This window comes from Diceros bicornis, chromosome 25, assembly GCF_020826845.1.
Source record: "Diceros bicornis minor isolate mBicDic1 chromosome 25, mDicBic1.mat.cur, whole genome shotgun sequence".
NCBI classification, from domain to species: Eukaryota; Metazoa; Chordata; class Mammalia; order Perissodactyla; family Rhinocerotidae; genus Diceros; species Diceros bicornis.
In genome coordinates, this window is record NC_080764.1 from 13,889,427 (window position 1) to 13,908,198 (window position 18,772).

At 37.8% G+C, this 18,772-nt stretch overlaps 1 protein-coding gene across 10 annotated transcripts in view; it reads left to right on the top strand.

The window, feature by feature from the left end:
* Positions 1 to 18,772, top strand: part of RBFOX2 (RNA binding fox-1 homolog 2) — a 267,307-nt gene that overhangs the window by 208,470 nt on the left and 40,065 nt on the right. For 8 of the 10 annotated variants that reach the window (XM_058568454.1, XM_058568453.1, XM_058568456.1 and 5 more), the window contains one exon: positions 17,893 to 18,039. In XM_058568454.1, the coding sequence (XP_058424437.1) occupies positions 17,893 to 18,039 (147 nt within the window). The remainder of the gene's footprint in view (positions 1 to 17,892; positions 18,040 to 18,772) is intronic. The other 2 variants (XM_058568455.1, XM_058568452.1) reach the window with 1 other exon arrangement.

Consider the following 18,772-nt stretch of genomic DNA (forward strand, 5'->3'; position numbering starts at 1 on the left):
CTCCTGAGACTTTAACAGGTATTTTGGGACACTTGATGTTCTCTCACAGATTCAGGTTCCATTGGTTTGTTTGTTTTTAAGCTGAATCTAAACAGAATCTAAAGTTCTATTGATTTTTCTTCAATCTTTTTTCTTTCTGTTCTTTAGATCGGATAATTTCCATTGATCTCTCTTTCAGTTCACTCATTCTTTGTTCTGCCATATCAAATCAGCTGTTGAGCCCATCTAGTGAATCTTTTTATTTCAGTTATTGTACTTTTCAACTCTAGAATTTTCATTTATGATTTCTGTTTTTTTATCGAGATATGTCATCATATTTCCTTTAATTCTTTGAATACATTTGTAATTGCTGCTTTGAGTTCATCTGCTCAATCCAACATCCAGCCCACTCAGAGTCTGTTTATAGTTACTGCTTGTTTTCTTGAGTAAGGGGTAAACTTTCCTGTTTCTTTCCATGTCTTATAATTTTTTAATAAACTATACATTTCAGTAATTTATTTTAGCAACTTTGAAGTGTACTTATTTTTTTGAGAGATGTAGGGGTGTGTGTGTGTGTGTGTGTGTGTGTGTGTGTGTTAAGTAATTTGCCTGGACTTAAACTGTGGAATGTGACTCTTGCATGGTGTGTAGCCGTGGATATTTCTGCTTAGTGATTTTCACTCTCATTTTTACTTTTTAGCCTGGCTAGGAGTCAGCCCTGTGTCTCCGTAGCTTAGTGGTCAGCCAATGATTTGGGCAGAGGTTGTGCTTAAGCACCTCAAGCTTGTAAAGCTTCTACCCTCTGTCGATCCGTTTGTGGGTTGGGAAGTACATTCAGAGCTCAGCCAGGTGTCAAGTCTTCTTTGGCTTTGTCTTCCTCTTGAGCCCTCTCATGTCTCCTCTCCTCATATGTAGTTGCAGTCAGCCAGGGATGTGAGGAGAGCATATCTAGCTCTGCTATGGTTCTCTCACCCAGGAACTTCCCTGCAGATTTCTGGCTGGCCCACCACTCTCTCCAGTCAGACCACAACCTCAAGCTAGAACTGTATTTGCCCCGTTAGGTTCCTACCAAGTTTGCCGCTTTTAGCTAACAAAGCTGTGGGTTTTCTACTGGCCCTCTTTCCCCGCAAAATGCTCCAAGTTGAGTCTGCCTCCTCTGGCAGCAAAGCTACTGGTTTTTGTGGCCCCAGCCCTGTCCTGATAAAACTTAGTTCTCCCCAGCAGAGCTGAGGGATGGGAGGAGAGTGGCATTAGCAGGTTGGAGTAGCCCCAGGCAATAAATTTGTAGACTCCTGCTGGTCTTACCTTAAAGCTCTAGCAATTTTTCAAGAAATTTCTCTATTTATTATCTGCCTTTGATCGATTTCCAAAGCGCTGAAATGACTGTTTGTCCCGTTTTTTTAATGTTGCTTTGTTTTGAGGAGAGGATTCACTGACTCGTTCACGCCATCATAGCCAGAAGTCTTTTCCGTGAATCATTGCATGGTATTTGACAGTTACCGAACTTCTCACCACTGCCCATTTCTCTTTCTCCTTTTTTTCCTTATTGCCACCATTGCCCATTGTTTCAGACTCCCAGATTGTGTGTTTCTAATGACAACATTAAGGGCGAGCTCTGCTCCTTAATATAAGTATATACAGTTAAGACTTCTGTTCCTTATCCATCTTGGATACTGTTCACTATATAGTTTTGCATTATATTGACCAATTTGAGTTCCTAAAGAAGTATTGAATTAAGATTAGGAATCTGTGTGTATAGATGGTGAATTTATTGATGCTGAGGAGAACATGGAAAATTCTTTGAATTGTGCCTACAAACAGAGATAGCACAGGTTCTATAATTTTAGGAAGTTGCTGACAATAAAATGGGAATTTATTAGGAAGCTCTGGTTGAAGATACTTCTTATATTTATGTGTGCATTTTAAATGTAAATATGAATTCACTGCTCTTAAGCCATTTACCTTTGGAAGTTATATATGTGTGTGTTTCTGGGGGTGTGTGTGTGTGTATAGAGAGAGATTGAGCAGGAGAGCAGTATATCATAAAACCTAGATTTGACAACGTTATAGATTATTCTGTCAAACTTTTACTGTCTATGTATATGTTTCTTAAAATGAGTCTTGTAATTCCTGTGGACAATTAAATTCAAAAGATAGATAGGAAGCATTATTATGTATAAATAAATTATATCGTACATTTGTTTAACACTTTTCAGTTTAAAAGTTGCTTCCACAAACAGTATTTTATTGTTGTTCATAAAATAGCCCTTCGTGGTATGTTAGAGTTTGTACAGTTGGAGAATTTAAAGTCTGTACTCTCCAGTCCACCACTCTGACGCCCCATCTCCAACTCAGCAGAAGGAGATAGTGTATATATGCAGTAATCCTCTTTGCAGGCACTTTTGCATCTTTTCCCACTCAGTCCAAGTGTCAGCTTTGCTGGGAAGCCCTGCTTGACTTTCCTAGACAAAGCTAAACTTATATGTCCTTCATTGAGGCTCAACGAGACTCCTGAGCTGACCACTTTTTGTGGAACTTACAAGGTGTGATTTTTTGTTCACTTTTGTCTCTCTAACTCAACTGTAAGCTTTTAAAGAAAATGTTCTTTTTGTTCATCTTTGCATTCCCTGACATCACAGTGGTTGGTGCTTAATAGTTACTCAGTAACTATTTCTTGGGAGAAAAATGAAAGAAGATACAGGTGTGCCTTGGGAGGTCTGAGGGGAGAGAAGCTGAGGCTTCTTGGTGGAGATGGCATTGATCTGAGCCTTGTGTTAAGAGTGATTAGAGGGGCCGGCCCCGTGGCTTAGCGGTTAAGTGTGCGCGCTCCGCTATTGGCAGCCCAGGTTTGGATCCCGGGCGCACATCAACCTACGACTTGTCCCGCCATGCTGAGGCGGCGTCCCACATACAGCAACTAGAAGGATGTGCAACTATGACATACAACTATCTACTGGGGCTGTGAGGAGAAAAAGAGAAAAAAAGGAGGAGGATTGGCAATAGATGTTAGCTCAGGGCGGGTCTTCCTCAAGAAAAAGAGGAAGATTGGCATGGGATGTTAGCTCAGGGCTGATCTCCCTCACACACACACAAAAAGTGATTAGAATTCAAACATTCATAGAAGGTAGTGGGAAGAATTAGGAAGGTCATTTCTCAAAGCAAAGTTGGAGAGATGGGAAAGATCAAAATGTCTTTGAATTAAAGCATGGGTTTCCATTTGGATGAAGTTTTGGGTGTTTGGTGGAGAGTAGTGGGAAATAAGCTGGGAGAAAGGTGGCTTGAGTACAAACTGGAAAGAGCATTTGAATGCCCAACTGAGAAATAACTTGATTAAAGGTTTGTGAGCAGAACTAAGCTTCCCAAGATTAATCTGTTGCATATACAAAATGAGTAGAGAAGCAGGGAGACTGTTTAGGAAAGAGTCTTATGCTTGGAGTTGATCATGAGGTTCTGGACTGGGAGGTGCAGTGGTTATGTAGAGGAGGGGTGAATTGAAGAGAAATTATGGAGGTAGAATATTCAGGATTTGACAGCTGATTGGATGAGTCTCATAAGGAGATCAGAGTCAAAGATTGTGTCATCCTTATTGCAATAACTGTATCTTGAAGGAATCATTTTACCTCCCAAGTTTCAGTTGCCTCATCTGTCAGATGAAGCTAATAATGCCTACCTGACAGGACTGTAGTGAGAATAAATTAGAGATGCTTTGTAAATTACTTGTTTAAATCATTCAAGATCATTGCTTTTAATCATCTTTTAAAATCAGTTGTCCCAATTAATGTCATTTATTTGTGCTTTTTATTATTGTGAGCTATATTTTAATATAGATCGTGTTTATGTTGGATGGATAGTCCCATCTTGTTGATGGAGAGAACGAAAGGAAAGGACTCTTTATACAAAAATGAGAAATAAGCAATGAAATCTGGAATTCTTATATCTAAAATGTATTTTAGAAATTGATTTTAACATTGGGCTAAAAGTTTCTTGTGCTCTTAGGATGAGAGCTTGTTTTGACAGTCAGTTCATCCCATACTGTGCATCAGCAAAAGAGATAGCAGTTAGGGGTCTCCCACCTGGGTCTGCAGAGGCTTGATTATCTCTGAGCCTGCCTGCAGAGAAGAAAGGACCTCAGTTCCCATATGCTTAGATATTTTTCCACATACCAGCAGGCATGAATAAGCAGAGTATTTGAAGTAGACAAGCTTTGGTGAATAATCTTCAGATACGAGGTTTATATTTGTATACATATTCTGCCTACCTATTGGATTATACTTTTCTTGAGGGCAGGAACTATTACTTGCCCTCTTTTTATTACTCCCATTGGTATATAATAGATGTTTAGTAGGTGTTTTTTGAATGAAAAAAGGAAGCTTAGAAAGGCAGAGTAAGATGTTAGTAACATCATTTGAAGTATTTGAACAGCGTTGTTGGTGCATCTAAAGCAGCAATTTGAGGGAATAGCTGAGTGGCCTGCCTTTCTGTATTAATCAGCAGTAGATTTTACAACTCTCCTCATTGGTGGACCTTCAAGTATACCTCTAAATAAAGAGAACTCAGACCCCATATTGTCCATAATCCTTAGTGTCCTCTCTTTTTTGCGCACCCTTTCTCTGGAGTTGAAGCTAGATTTTCTTGTACTTCTCTACTATCGGAAGGTCAGTCTAACCATCCTCCCTTGGAATTACTCACTGACTCCTTTATTTGAAGGTGCCTTGTGGATTGGTGACCCACTAAAACATAGCCAAGAAGTTATAGCCCTTAACAGTGGGTCCATTTGCCCAAATGAGGACTTCTGGAACATAATGGTAAAAATGGGGTCCAAATCCTTCTATCACGTTGTGTATTGTTGGGCCATATTACCTTCAGCATACAGCATAGATATTATCATTAAGATCTTCTATTTCCAGGCTAGAGTTAGAGGCCAGGGACTACAAAGGAATTCATTCATCTAGCCAACCACTTTTCCAAGAGAAACCCTCATTTTCCCCCCAAAGTAAGAAAAGGTAGAGGACAATGACCCTATACAAACTATCTACACTCATCAATTTACCCTTAAAAATAATTACTTGTACCCTCCAGCTCCAGAGTTTTGATGCTTGTGAGCAGCTTGGCAGTTTCAAAGCTGAATCCCTGAGGAAACTATAGCCTGGTCTGAAAATGCAAGTTGCTACGGAAAAACCACACACAGAGCCAGGCATGGATATTTTTGAATAGAGAATATTGCCTTTTGGTTCGTGTAAGACTCAAGACTCAAGACACTCTTTCAGCATGTTGTTAATATTGTTAACTTAGTGATTATTGCTCCTCCTTTCCTTTGCATGCTTTCATGTATTTATTTTCTTACCCTCACCCCCCAAAAGAAGATAGAAGGACAAAGTTGCTAGGAACAATCGTCCTGTGCTCTACTGACCCTTACTGCTCTCCTGTGTTAGGGCAAGGATAAAAAAGCACTAATGATTAATTAGGGGGGCATGATTTTTCTTAACCTGTCTACAAGTTGTATATTTTCCATAAATATTTTGTAGTATCTTTTGAAGTTGAGAAACTTTAGAAATTATCTTATACCCTTCTTTTACAGCAGAGGTCAGCAGTTTCAAATGTCTTGAAAAAGGTTACACTAGCTAGTAACAGAGCTGGGACTCAGGAAATCTGCTTTAAGTCGTGCTTTTTTTTTCTGCTTCCCAATGTAAATTATAAAAAATAAAAGGCATCCGTGGAGATGGTCTTATCTTCTTAGCTTCCACTTACTCTTCAACTTTAAAGCTAAGAACTCCAACTAGATATATTAACAGATTTCTTTCATTCTAAAATGTACATTAAAATATTAAAGAATCATTCAGTTAAGTATAAAGTTTTCAAAAATTGAGGTGATCATCTTTGTGTGTTTCACTATTATATATAATTTTTACATAATTCTTACTCCTGGGTTAAAAAAAATGAGTGACTTGCTATGGTTTTTGTTTAACAGAGTGATATTGGTTTTTGTTACATGGTGTGATATTGGTGATCAGTATATAATGATATTACATACAAATGATGCCTTTTGTAATTCATTTTTATAGCACTTTGAGCCACTGAGAAAATGGGACTAGATATCTTCTGAAGAAAATTGAATTCCTAGTTTATTGAAAAAGTGTTAGCTTACCTTTAAATGCCCAAATAGGACTAGATTCTCAGAATTTAAGTTGTTGTAGCAGTATTCAAATACACAGAAGAAATACTTAAGCGTTTTTCTTTGAAATGACTAAATCTACAAGTAATTTTCCTCAAATAGAGAATTGCTCTATACAGATATAAATTCAATTTTCTATGCCTCAGAAATTGTGTTTGGTGGTGGCCTTAGATAAAGTGAATTTTATATTCAATATATCAGAAGTTTTTAGTGTGTTATTTTAGCACTGTGAGATACCCTGATTTTCAGTAAATAAAGCACATGGGCCAAGATTTCACTTATTAGAAAAGTATTCCATCATGTTGGACACTTTTACTCTTTCAGAAGCAGTTCATATAATCTGATTCCACCGGGTTTTATCCATCATGTACTCCATTATAAACATTTATAAAAATGTTTAAATGCTAACAAATCTAGTTGATGGATCAATATGGATTGTGGTTCCTAATTTTTTTTTTTAGGCACTGTAAAATGGTATAATAAAAAGTATCCAACCAACTTTCTAAAATACTATCAGGAAAAACTGAATTAAAAAAAAAAAAAGCTGTTTTTATTATATAGTATTGTGGTTAGGGAGCTTGAGCCCTGGAAATCATGTTGAGTTGGATTTAGCTCCCAGCTCCTTCCATTTGCTAAATAGATAACCATGAGAGAATTATAACTAATGCTCTTTTTCCCCACCTATAAAAATGGTGATAATAGTTCCTACCTTATAGGGTTGTTTTTAGGATTAAATGAGAAAATGAATAGCAAATACTTAGTATAATGCCTGGCACATAGTGAATGTTCAATAAATATTAACTATAATATTATTAATATATAGTTATTTCATTTCAAAGAAAGTGTTATAGGCAGCCCTTGACTTATAAAATGTTACAAATTAACAGGCCATTCAATTATATGTCTTTTCTCTTTTGCTGTTTTCATCCCTCACACCCTTGGGAGCTAGGAGCCATTCTGCCCTAGGAGCCGTTCTGATAAGAGCAGTATTTTTCAAAGTGAATTTTATAGCCTGCTCTACAAAAATGAATGAGTGAATGAATGAATGATATGTGTAATATGTGTTTGGGGAGAAAGGTGAGTTAGTTCTCCCTCTTCAAAATTCACAAGAAATCTGTTAACTTTGTTTAGTCCAGTACAAGCATCCCTCGTTTTATTGCGCTCCGCAGATATTGCATTTTTTACAAATTGAAGGTTTGTGGCAACCCTGCGTCAACCAAGTCTATCGACACCATTTTTCCAACAGCATTTGCTCACTTCTTGTCTCTGTGTCACATTTTGGTAATTCTCACAATATTTCAAATTTTTTCATTATTATTATATTTTTTATGAAGATCTGTGATCAGTGATCTTTGACATTACCATTGTAATTGTTTTGGGGCGCCATGAACCACGCTTGTATAACACAGCGAACTTAATCGATAAAGGTTGTGTGTTCTGACTGCCCCACGGAACAGCCATTCCGCTGTCTTTCTCCCTCTCTTTGGGCCTCCCTATTCCCTAAGATACAACAGTATTGAAGTTAGGCTAGTTAATAACCCTCCAATGACCTGAAAATGTTCAAGTGAAAGGAAGAGTCGCACATCGCTCACTTTAAATGAAAAGCTAGAAATGATTAAGGGTAGTGAGGAAGGCATGTCAAAAGCTGAGATGGGTGGTGGAAAGCTAGGCCTCTTGTGCCAAACAGTTAGCCAAGTGGTGAATGCAAAGGAAAATTTCTTGAAGGAAATTAAAAGTGCTGCTCCAGTGAACGCATGAATGATAAGAAAGTGAAACAGCCTTATTGCTGTTATGGAGAAAGTTTTAGTGGTCTGGATAGAAAATCAAATCAGCCACAAGGTTCCCTTATGCCAAAGCCTAATCCAGAGCAAGGCCCTAACTCTCTTCATTTCTGTGAAGGCTGAGAGAGGTGAGGAAGCTGCAGAAGAAAAATTTGAAGCTAGCAGACGTTGGTTCATGAGGTTTAAGGAAAGAAGCCATCTCCATAACATAAAAGTGCAAGGTGAAGCAGCAAGTGCTGATATAGAAGCCGCAGCAAGTTATCCTGAAAATCTAGCTAAGATAGTTAATGAAGGTGGCTGCACTAAAGAACAGATTTTCAATGTGGATGAAACAGCCTTATATTGGAAAAAGATGCCATACAGGACTTTCATAGCTGGAGAGGAGAAGTCAATGCCTGGATTCAAAGCTTCAAAGGACAGGCTGACTCTCTTTTAGGGGCTAGTGCAGCTGGTGACTTTAAGTTGAAGCCAATGCTCATTTAGCATTCCAAAAATCTTAGGGCCCTTAAGAATTATGCTAAATCCACTCTGCCTGTGCTCTATAAATGGAACAACAAAGCCTGGATGACAGCACATCTGTTTACAATATGGTTTACTGAATATTTTAAGCCCACTGTTGAGACCTACTGCTCAGAAAAAAAGACCTACTGCCTTCAAAATATTAGTGCTCATTGACAATGCACCTGGTCACCCAAAAGCTCTAATGGAGATGTGCATTGAGATTAATATTGTTTTCACGCCTGCTAACACAACGACCATTCTGCAGCCCATGGATCAAGGAGTACTTTCGACTTTCAAGTCTTACTATTTGAGAAATACATTTTGTAAGACTATAGCTGCCATAGATAGTGATTCCTCTGATGGATCTGGCCAAAGTAAATTGAAAACCTTCTGGAAAGGGTTCACTATTCTAAATGCCATTAAGAACATTCATGATTCATGGGAAGAGGTCAAAATACCAACATTAACAGGAGTTTGGAAGAAGTTGATTCCAATCCTCATGGATGACTTTGAGGGGTTCAAGACTTCAGTGGAGGAAGTAACTGCAGACGTGGCAGAAATAGCAAGAGAACTACAATTAGAAGTGGAACCTGAAGATGTGACTGAGTTGCTACAATCTCATGATAAAACTAATGGATGAGGAGTTGTTTCTTATGGATGAGCAAACAAGGTTTCTTGAGATGGAATTTACTCTTGGTGAAGATGCTGTGAAGATTGTTGAAATGACAGCAAAGTATTTAGAATATTACATGAACCTAATTGATAAAGCAGCAGCAGGGTTTGAGAGGATTGACTCCAATTTGGAAAGAAGTTCTGTGCGTAAAATGCTACCAAATAGTATCGCATGCTACAGAGAAATCGTTCGTGAAATAGAGTCGATTAATGCTGCAGAATTCATTGTTGTCTTATTTTAAGAAATTGCCACAGCCACCACGACCCTGATCAGTCAGCAGCCATCAAACATCAAGGCAAGACTCTCCACCAGCAAAAAGATTATGACTTGCTGAAGGCTCAGGTGATGGTTAGCATTTTTTAGCAATAAAGTTTTTTTTAATTGAGGTATGTACATTATTTTTTTAGACACAATGCTATTGTACACCTAATAGACTGCAGTATAGTGTAAACTTAACTTTTATATGAGGTGGGAAACCAAGAAATTTGTGTGACTTGCTTTATTGCAATATTCACTTTATTGCAGTGGTCTGGAACCGAACCCACAATATCTCTGAGGTATGCCTGTATTTCACAAATTTATTTGACTGTGAAACCCATTTTCTACAAAATACCAGTTAACATTCTGCAGAACTGGCATTCTGCCCTTTGGGATGTGTTGCTCTATGAGTTTTGAAGCATATACACACACATATCCTTTAGATGCACTTAAAGCTATTTTGGACAACAGTCTTTCCATTAGATTTTCTTGGGTATAAAATACATCACAGTCTTATTTTATACAAATTTGAATCATTCATAATTGGAATAGTGTGATATAGAAAAATAAATGACATTTCATTTTCATGCAGATTTTAAATTGTTAAAGAGCAAAATTCAACTGAGTAAAAAGATCTTATTGGCTTTATTCAGTGATTCATGAATTGGATACCATCCAATCTAGCAGATAGAAAGGAGCTCCAAAGAGCTGTACAAGGCAAGAGATTTTATAGGTAGAAGGGAGTAGGAACAAAGAAATTATACTGGGCATTTGCTGGTTGGTTAAAGCAGGGTTCGTTTCCTTATATGGAGCGAAAAGAAGTCTTGGAGCTCGGTCGGGTAACTTATGCTCAGTGAGCAAGTGCTGATTGGTTGACCTAGGCCTTTCTTTTCTGGAAGAGCCGAGCAAAGACACTTAGTTAAGTTTCGGTTTGCTGATGTGGGGCTTAACATGAGCAACTCCATCTTGAGCCCAATCTGGTTCCTTTAACAGAACCAATGTGAATTTTCCCAAATGAAAACTTTGTTAATAATTACCTAATTTCAAGTCTATATGAATTGTATGGAAATTCACCTGGCAGCTCTACTTTAGCTGTTAATAGAAATATCTACTATCCTTTGATAAGTTTAGTCTTGAGTTTTGCAGTTTTCAGAACCATGTCCTTTGCACTATTTGTGACTGGCTTTGTAACATTGTGAAAATATCTAATTCATCCAATGAGGAGGATTCACTTAAACCTTAACTGAAGACCAACCCTATCCAGAAGAAATTGAATCCAACTAGGAATCATTTATACTTTTGTTCTTAAAATGATGAGATCTTCAGGGAAAATGCTGTAGGAGATGAAGCTTTATGTGACTGACCTTTTGTAAATAAAAGAAACTTACAAATTAAACTGTTTCTAATTTGGGAATAGATAAGAATAATGTTATATTAAATGGGTTTTTTTTTCCCCCATGCCAATAATTTGAAATGAATGGACTTTTGAGCCCATTTCTGACTTTTATAAGTGGTCCAACTCACATTTTGAATACAAACATAAATAGTTGCCTACAGTTGTGCCTGGATGTAGTCATTAAACGAACTAAACATTCTTTGTGTTTTAATATTCTATAGGGTTTAGAATCTTATATCCCAAAATACTTTTTCCTTTTTAAAAATTTTTTATTTTGAAATAATTTTAGACTTATAGTAGAGTTGCAAAAACAGGACAGAAAGTTTCTTCATACCCTTCACCTAACTTCCCCTAACGTCAACATCTTACATAGACATAGTACAGTTTTCAAAGCGAGGCAAGAAGAACTGTTGGTATAATACCGTTCGGTAAAATACAGACCTTAATCAGATTTCACCAGTGTTTTCACTAATGTCCTTGTTTTCTGTTCTGAATCCAGTCCAGGATCCCATGTTGCAGTTAGTTGTCGTGTCTCCTTATCCCAAAATATTTTAATCATCCTCAACTTATATCTGAAGTAGTTCCAGGCTCTAAAGAGCAGAGAAAGGAGAAAATTTTGTATCCATACACTTGCTGTTAACTGATAACTGTGTCTCGTTCCGCGGTCTCTGCCTGTTCTACCTCAGCCTGTAATGATGCGTTGAGAAGGGCTGTAACACAGACTCTGCTCTCGAGACACAAAGGTTGTTTTCAAAGCAAGCAATATTTCTCAAAATATCTTATACATGTTAGCTCAAAACAAACATAGGTCATGTTGCCCTATTTTGCTGCCTTAATTAAAATGTGTACGTACAGTATTATAAGATTTTATTTAAACACTTACTATTAGTTGCAGGTTACTTTTGAATACACCCATCTAATTTTGCTTCTTCCAGAAATGCAGTAAATAGTTTTTGTATGTGTGTGCTTTTAGGAATATAAACCAATAAGAACAGGGGAATTAATAATTTTGGAAGCTAGAAACTGGATGGCCAATTAGTAACTAACTTAGCAGACCCAAATGAGTTTATCCCTAAGCCAATAGTGGGGGAAAGCTGAAAAATTCAGTTTACACGACAAAAATTTCAAAAGTTTCAGAAACTTGATGGCTCCAGTTAGAAGGTTGGAAAACTCTTCTTTGGAGAACTTGACTAACTCAAGAGGAAAGACTTAAAGATGTACAAATCAGGAGTGTCCCCAACAGATTGCTTACCTCACTGAACCTAGAAGAATCACAAAGTCATCAAACCCCTCCATTGCACCCACTCAGAACTTCCAGTCAGTTTTCAGCTACCCTCTCCCCTCAATTCTTAATTATGAACAGACAACCAAGGATTACTAGATACCTGAGGAAAGCCTACAGTGTGGAAGACGGGACAAAAACAGCCAAAAAAAAATTGGGAAGAAAAAGAACCCCTTTCTGCCCAAAACTACCAAAACAATAATTTATATCCTCAGAGAGATAAGAGAATATGTTGCATCCACTAAACAAGAATGAAATGGTAGTTTAAAAGGGGTGGAGAGTGAGGGATTCAGAGAAGAAAAACAAGCCCGTGAAGTTAAAAATATAGCAACAAAATGAAAAAGCTTCATGGGAGGGCTGGAAGATGAGATTGAAGAAATAGAGGTCTACAGTCTCTTATCCACAATTCTAAAATCCAAAAAGTTCTGAAAACCAAATGATTTTTTCCTAAGTTTATAGCAAAACTCACAACCTGTATGTAGTCTCTATCCCATTTATGTGAACATGCATATATTTTGCTAAAGAAATATCTCTGCCTCAGGTCTCACTGAGGGTGTTATATTATGGGTTATGCACCATTATTGCATTTCTAAAATCCTAGAATTGTGAATTCTGATATACATTTGGCCCCCAAGTTTTCACATAAGGGATTAAGAGCCTATATCCTAGAAAATAGAGCCAAAAGGCAGAGAGATGGAAAATACAAGAAAGAAATAAGGAAATTAGAGGACCAGTCCAGAAGATTTAATATCTAGTAATACAAGTTTCATAAAGAGAGAAAGACAAAATGTATATAGGGTAGGAATCGTCAGTGAAATAATTCAGGAAAATGTTCCAGGACTGAAAGACATTAATTTCCAACTTAAAAGAGACCACAGAATTCCCAGCAAAATAGATCAAAATAAAATAAACCAACATTAAGGCATGTCATATAGCACATATGAAATTAGGACACTGGACATATTTGGACAGTCTACAAACCAGAGAGAATGGGGAAAAAGTCACATCTAAGGAGACAGGAATCATAATGCCTTTGGGTTTCTCAGCACCAACACTGGAAGCTAGATAACAGTTGAGAGTTGCCTTCAAAATTCTAAAGGAATTTTTTTTCAACCCAGATTTCTGTACCCAGACTATCACTAAATGGGTTGGTTTAGTAGATGTTTTCAGACATGAATCAGATTCTCAAGAAATTTACTGTGCTAAATTGAATTTCCTCTTCCTCTTTTTCCCCTTTAGCCTCACAGAGGTGAAAATAAGAAATGAAGACATCTCAGAAAACCAAAGGGAAAAATAAATATTGAAGAAAATGGATAATCCATAAATCAAAATATTGTTCCTGAATTAAGAGATTCCTTAGTATCTCAGATTATATGTTGTCTTATTATGATAAAGACTTGGAAAGTAATACTTCATCTTGTATTGCCCAGAGTTCACTTTCAGAACATAACAGAACATTTGTTCACAATGTATAAATAAAATATTCCCATTGTTTCATAGGGGAGTCAAAAATTAATCCATTTCCCAGTTATAAGAATTTTAAAAGTTTGAGTTCATCAAAGCAAAACATTTTTAGTGCTCATTTCTAGGATGCGTTTTTGAGACTTAAGAGTCTGATTTGCGGGCTGGCCCCGTGGCTTAGCGGTTACGTGCACGCGCTCCGCTGCAGGCAGCCCGGGTTCGGATCCCGGGCGCGCACCGACGCACTGCTTCTCCGGCCATGCTGAGGCCACGTCCCACATACAGCAACTAGAAGGATGTGCAGCTATGACGTACAACTATCTACTGGGGCTTTGGGGGACAAAAATAAAGAAAGTTATAGGAAAAAAAAAAAGTCTGATTTGCAAAAAGTCTGATTTGCTCATCAGTGTAAAAAGCCCTGGGTCCCTTTGCAGTGTTGACTGCAGCTGCACCTCACTGGGGAAGCCGAGTTGTTGACAGTGTGGACATGTGGACTTGAGTCCTCTAGTGCATCGAGCAGTGCTGCTGCCAGTCCTCACTGTAAACTCTTGGGACACAGACTCCAGCCTCTTCTGTTTCATCCCCTGCCCAGCGAAGACATTAGGTCACAAAATGACCACAGAAGGGAACAACAGAACCTTGGAACGTTGTTGATACAGTCAGTAAAGTTGCTCAGCAGTTAACAATGGAAAAGAAAGCAAACCAATGCTGTACTGACCAAGATTTTTCTCAGAACAGCTTAACTGTCCACTTTTCACAAAGATATAGCCTGAAAACTTTTATTTACTTTTTCTCTCCGATTTGTCTGTTTCAACAGTTAGTAGTCTATATTGAGGTAAACTTAAAGTTGAGAATGTCAAATGGGAAATATGATCTCATTTAACTACATTCAATGTGTATTTCTTATTCCTGTGTCTACTATGTACAGAAACCTGGTTTTCGGCCCCTTGGAGTATCAGTTTTTCAGTTCTCTGGCTTTTTTCCTTCGTAAATGTCAGTGTGCCTTGGCTGGTCTTCTCTCCTCCCCTTTTCCTCCCCTTTGTGGCCTGACCTGCTTCTCTTCCTTCAGGCTATAGAATATATGTCACCTCCTGTATAGCTGTCCCTTTCCCTTACCCCCATGTCTATTTCCACCCCAGGAGAAGTCTTGCTCCTTCAGGTGAGGGTCCTGAAAAACTGAGAGAATGGGATCTACACATGTTCTCCCTCCTAATGAGAAGCAAGGAGGAGAGCATGGGTACAGGGCTAGAAAGAAAAGCTAGCACATGAAATTGGGCTGCCTCGTTTTGAATTCCTACTCTGCCACTTAAGATGTGACCTTGGGCAACTAACTTAACCTCTCTCTATGCCTTACTTTCTGCCTTGGTCAATTGGAGATAATAAGAGTACTTGCCTCAGATCATTAGGAGGATTGAAGAGAATAATATATGTAAACTACAATATCATATAGTGGTTAAGAACATATACTCTAGAGGCAGACTGCCTCTGTTCAAATCCCTGCTGCATTACTTAGGTAGTCTTTCTGTTCCTCAGACTCCTCATCTGAAAAGTGGGGTAAAAAATAGTACGTACTGTGTTCTCAGTTAAAAAAAAATTGTGCCTACTGTTAGGGTTGTTGAATGAATTACATTAATTAAAATATATAAAATACTTAGGCCAATGTCTGGCAAATACTAAACACTATTTAAGTACTAATTATTATTAAAAGGCTTACATAAGGCTGTCATAGAGCATGCAGTCAAGAAATAGTTGCTATTTTACAGGGAATTCCCATTTTTCAACAAAATGCTGTAAGTGAAAAGAAGAAAGGATCTTAGTTTTAAAGAGAGGACAGCAAATTAAAGCCACAATATGATGCCACTACCTCCCACTAGAATAGTTGAAATGAAAATGACAATCCTAAGTGCAGCTAGACCTCTCATACACAGTTGGTGGCAGTAGGAGTGAGTGCACCCACTTTGGAAAACAGGCAGTATCTGTAAGGCTGAACTTACACATATCCTTAACCCGGCAGGTCCACTTCTGGATGTGTATACACCCAAGGGAAATGCCTGCTTGTATGCACCAAAAGACATGTAACGGCAACATTTGTAGGAACATTATCCTTAATAGCCACAAACTGGAAGCAGCTCAAATAAATTCTGTATGTTTATAAAATGGAAGAATGATGAATTTGAACAGTGTGTTGTGTGTGTATTACACAAATACAATGTGTAAAAGAAGCCAGACACAAAAGAGTCATACTGTATGATTCCTTTTTTTGTTATGTTCAGAAACGGCAAAACTAATCTCTGGAGTTAGATCAGGGCAGTGATGACGGGGAGCAGTGACTGGAGTGGGGCCCACAGGTGCTCCTGGAGTTCTGCTGTTTGATCTAATTTGATGGTTACATGGATGTGTTTTCTTTGTGAAAATTCGTTCAGTTGTATGCTTATGGTTCGTACATTTGTATGTTAAACTTCAATTTTAAAATTTGTGTTAAATCAGAAGTCTTGAGAATTTTAGAAATGATAGTTCACTTTTTCCGCTTGCCAAGTCTCCCTAGAATTAAAGATTTCATATTTTAAAAAATGTAGATGTTCGCTACAAGGCCGAACAATTAACCAGTCTGGCTTCCAACCTTCTTAAATTGTGTCTTCAAGGCTGTAAAAAACTCTCAAGAGCATAAAGGAGTACCTCAGGCAACATACTTTGAAGTAATCATTAGTTTTCATTTATCCTGCCACCTCACATACAATATTACAGATTACATGGACTACATATATAAGTTATATAATAAAACAGTGGTTTGGAGCTAGAATCAGTCTTTTTAACTGTTCTTAGAGTGGTACACTGTCATCCTGCAGATCAGATCTAGTGGTTTTAAAGTTTGATTGAAGAAGTAGTTTTATGTGATCCAGCTGTGAGATGTAAGAGGCGAGTTTGAGGTGCTTGAATGAGCGTTAGTTGTAATTGATGCTTATGCTTATTGCTTTGGTGTCCATGTTTCTGTTTTAGTAACTTAGTGAGTTTCATCTTTGAATGGAATTTGTTTTGTTTAATCTGCATTGTGCCCAGATTGGTGATTGAAAACCTTACACTTTCGCAGAACATTGCTTCATAGTTCTTCCTTTTTCTGCTATTTTTATATCACATGAATCATTGCACATTTAAGCCATCTGCAAGGCCTGAATGGCATGCGATAAAAGCTGCCATCATTTAGATTGACACTTGAAAAGCTGATATTCATTTAGAGTTTATTCCTAATTATCTTTTATATTTTAAAGTCTCAAATTTCATTTCAAGATGGTTGCTAACACCGCTGAGCCAAAAGTATCTCTGATTCACAGTTTCTTTTAGCTGAACATTGGGTCAAAGGGAGGGGATCCGTTGTGTGTCACCCTGAAGAATCTGTTACGGACTCAGTTCTAACTCAATCGAGATAATAAGAACAGCAAGTTCCACTCCTGTTTTAAAAGTATGTTGGTTTAATCAGCTCAGTGAGCCATCTGGTTTGGCATGCACTTCATAGGGAATAGTAAAAACATAAGGTTCTTAAATAGCCAGATGAATACTTCAAAATAAATGTTTTTTGAATGCCTAGAATGTATCACACCTGTTAGATGTTTGTCAAAAGTATTTCTCAACACAGCAACTTTTTTTGAGGATTTATTGAAAAAAAAAACTAAAGGAACGCATGCCTGGGATGTTGCAAAAGAGATTCATATTAAAAATGCACACCCACATTCTCTTCTTCTCCCTCACTATGGATGTATACAAACTAGCATTTATACGTGTGTAGTAGATTAGTCAGGGGCCCATAAAGCCTTTCCCAGCAGATTTTCTAAATGCAGCTTGCTCTGGGCTGTAAAGGTTGGGTTCCCCTGTGCTAAAGTTAGCTGGAATTATGTAAATTAGGGAGGAGAGTATAGATTGGTTTCAGAGTTAAGAAGCTTCAGTTTTTAAGCAAAGTGCCCATTGTCAGTAGGTGTCTCCTCTTTATAAATAATATTATAATACTTTGGTAACCTAGTAGTCATCACCTCTGCAACTAATAGAGGGAAGGAAATATAAAAATATTTCCTTGTTTCCTGAAATAATAGACAAAAAAGGCAGTGATCTCCACAACTAAGTACGACAGACTCTTCATTTTTGACATGGGAAGATCTCAAAAATGGAAAGCTCTATAAGACTCTGAGAATATTCAGAAGACACAAATTTTGTTTGTAAACTACAGCATTTTGACCATAGATAACATCTTTGTTTTCTCTTTGAAAGGATAGCTGTAATTTTTGCTTATGGACACTGTTTGAGAACAGTTGGAGTGGGGAGGACATTAATTATTTTACATAGTTCTTGTGAAGTAACTGTACTAATTTTTCATTCATGGTTGTTTATTTCTTTGCTTAGCAGACAGAAGGGGGAGCACAGACAGACGGCCAGCAGTCACAGACACAAAGTAGTGAAAATTCAGAGAGTAAATCTACCCCCAAACGACTCCATGTCTCTAATATTCCTTTCCGCTTCCGGGACCCGGACCTCCGGCAGATGTTTGGGGTAAGTCTCTGAAGTCCTTCTCTGGGTTTTACAGTTAAAATATAATTTAATCCACCAGATGTATTATTAGTCGTTGGTACTTTAGGATAAAACAAATAGATTAAGAAAGATCCTGAGGTAAATCAATATTTTCATTAGTCTTTAGAAACTTTTCCTACCACCTAGTCTATTCTAGACATTAGCCTTGAAGTTCTCACATACTGAAGGTGACTGTCCAACCCGGTTTGCCTGGGACTGGGGGGGTCTTGGGACGTGAAACTTTCAGAGCTAAAATCGGGACAAGATAGTAATCCCTACCTTTCCGAGTGTTATGAATTAAATGGAATAATAGCTGCGAGCAGATGGCACCTGTATTCTGTCTTCACTTCTTTGCTCATAACTCTACAGTGCCGAGGCCGCTGTCTACAGTCAGGTGTGGGTGGTGTGCCGCCTCTGATGTGCTCTTCCCGCTGTCTTCTTCCTCCTGAAATCACGGTCACGAAAGCAAAGGGTAATAGCAAAGCTTTAAGTTATTGGGAAGTGAATGACTACTAGAATCTTAATTTTTTTCTGGGCAGATGTGTTTTTGCCCGTTTTAATCTGACCAAACTCTTAACTTGAGCTAGGACTAAGAGAAAATTGTTTTTTAAAAAGTTTTATTAGTATAGCTGCCTAGTACTTTGTCAGGAAAGCACACGCCCTTCTTTAAGTCTTGGCTGTGGCCACTTCATGGTGACAAGGCCCTGGAGCAAAG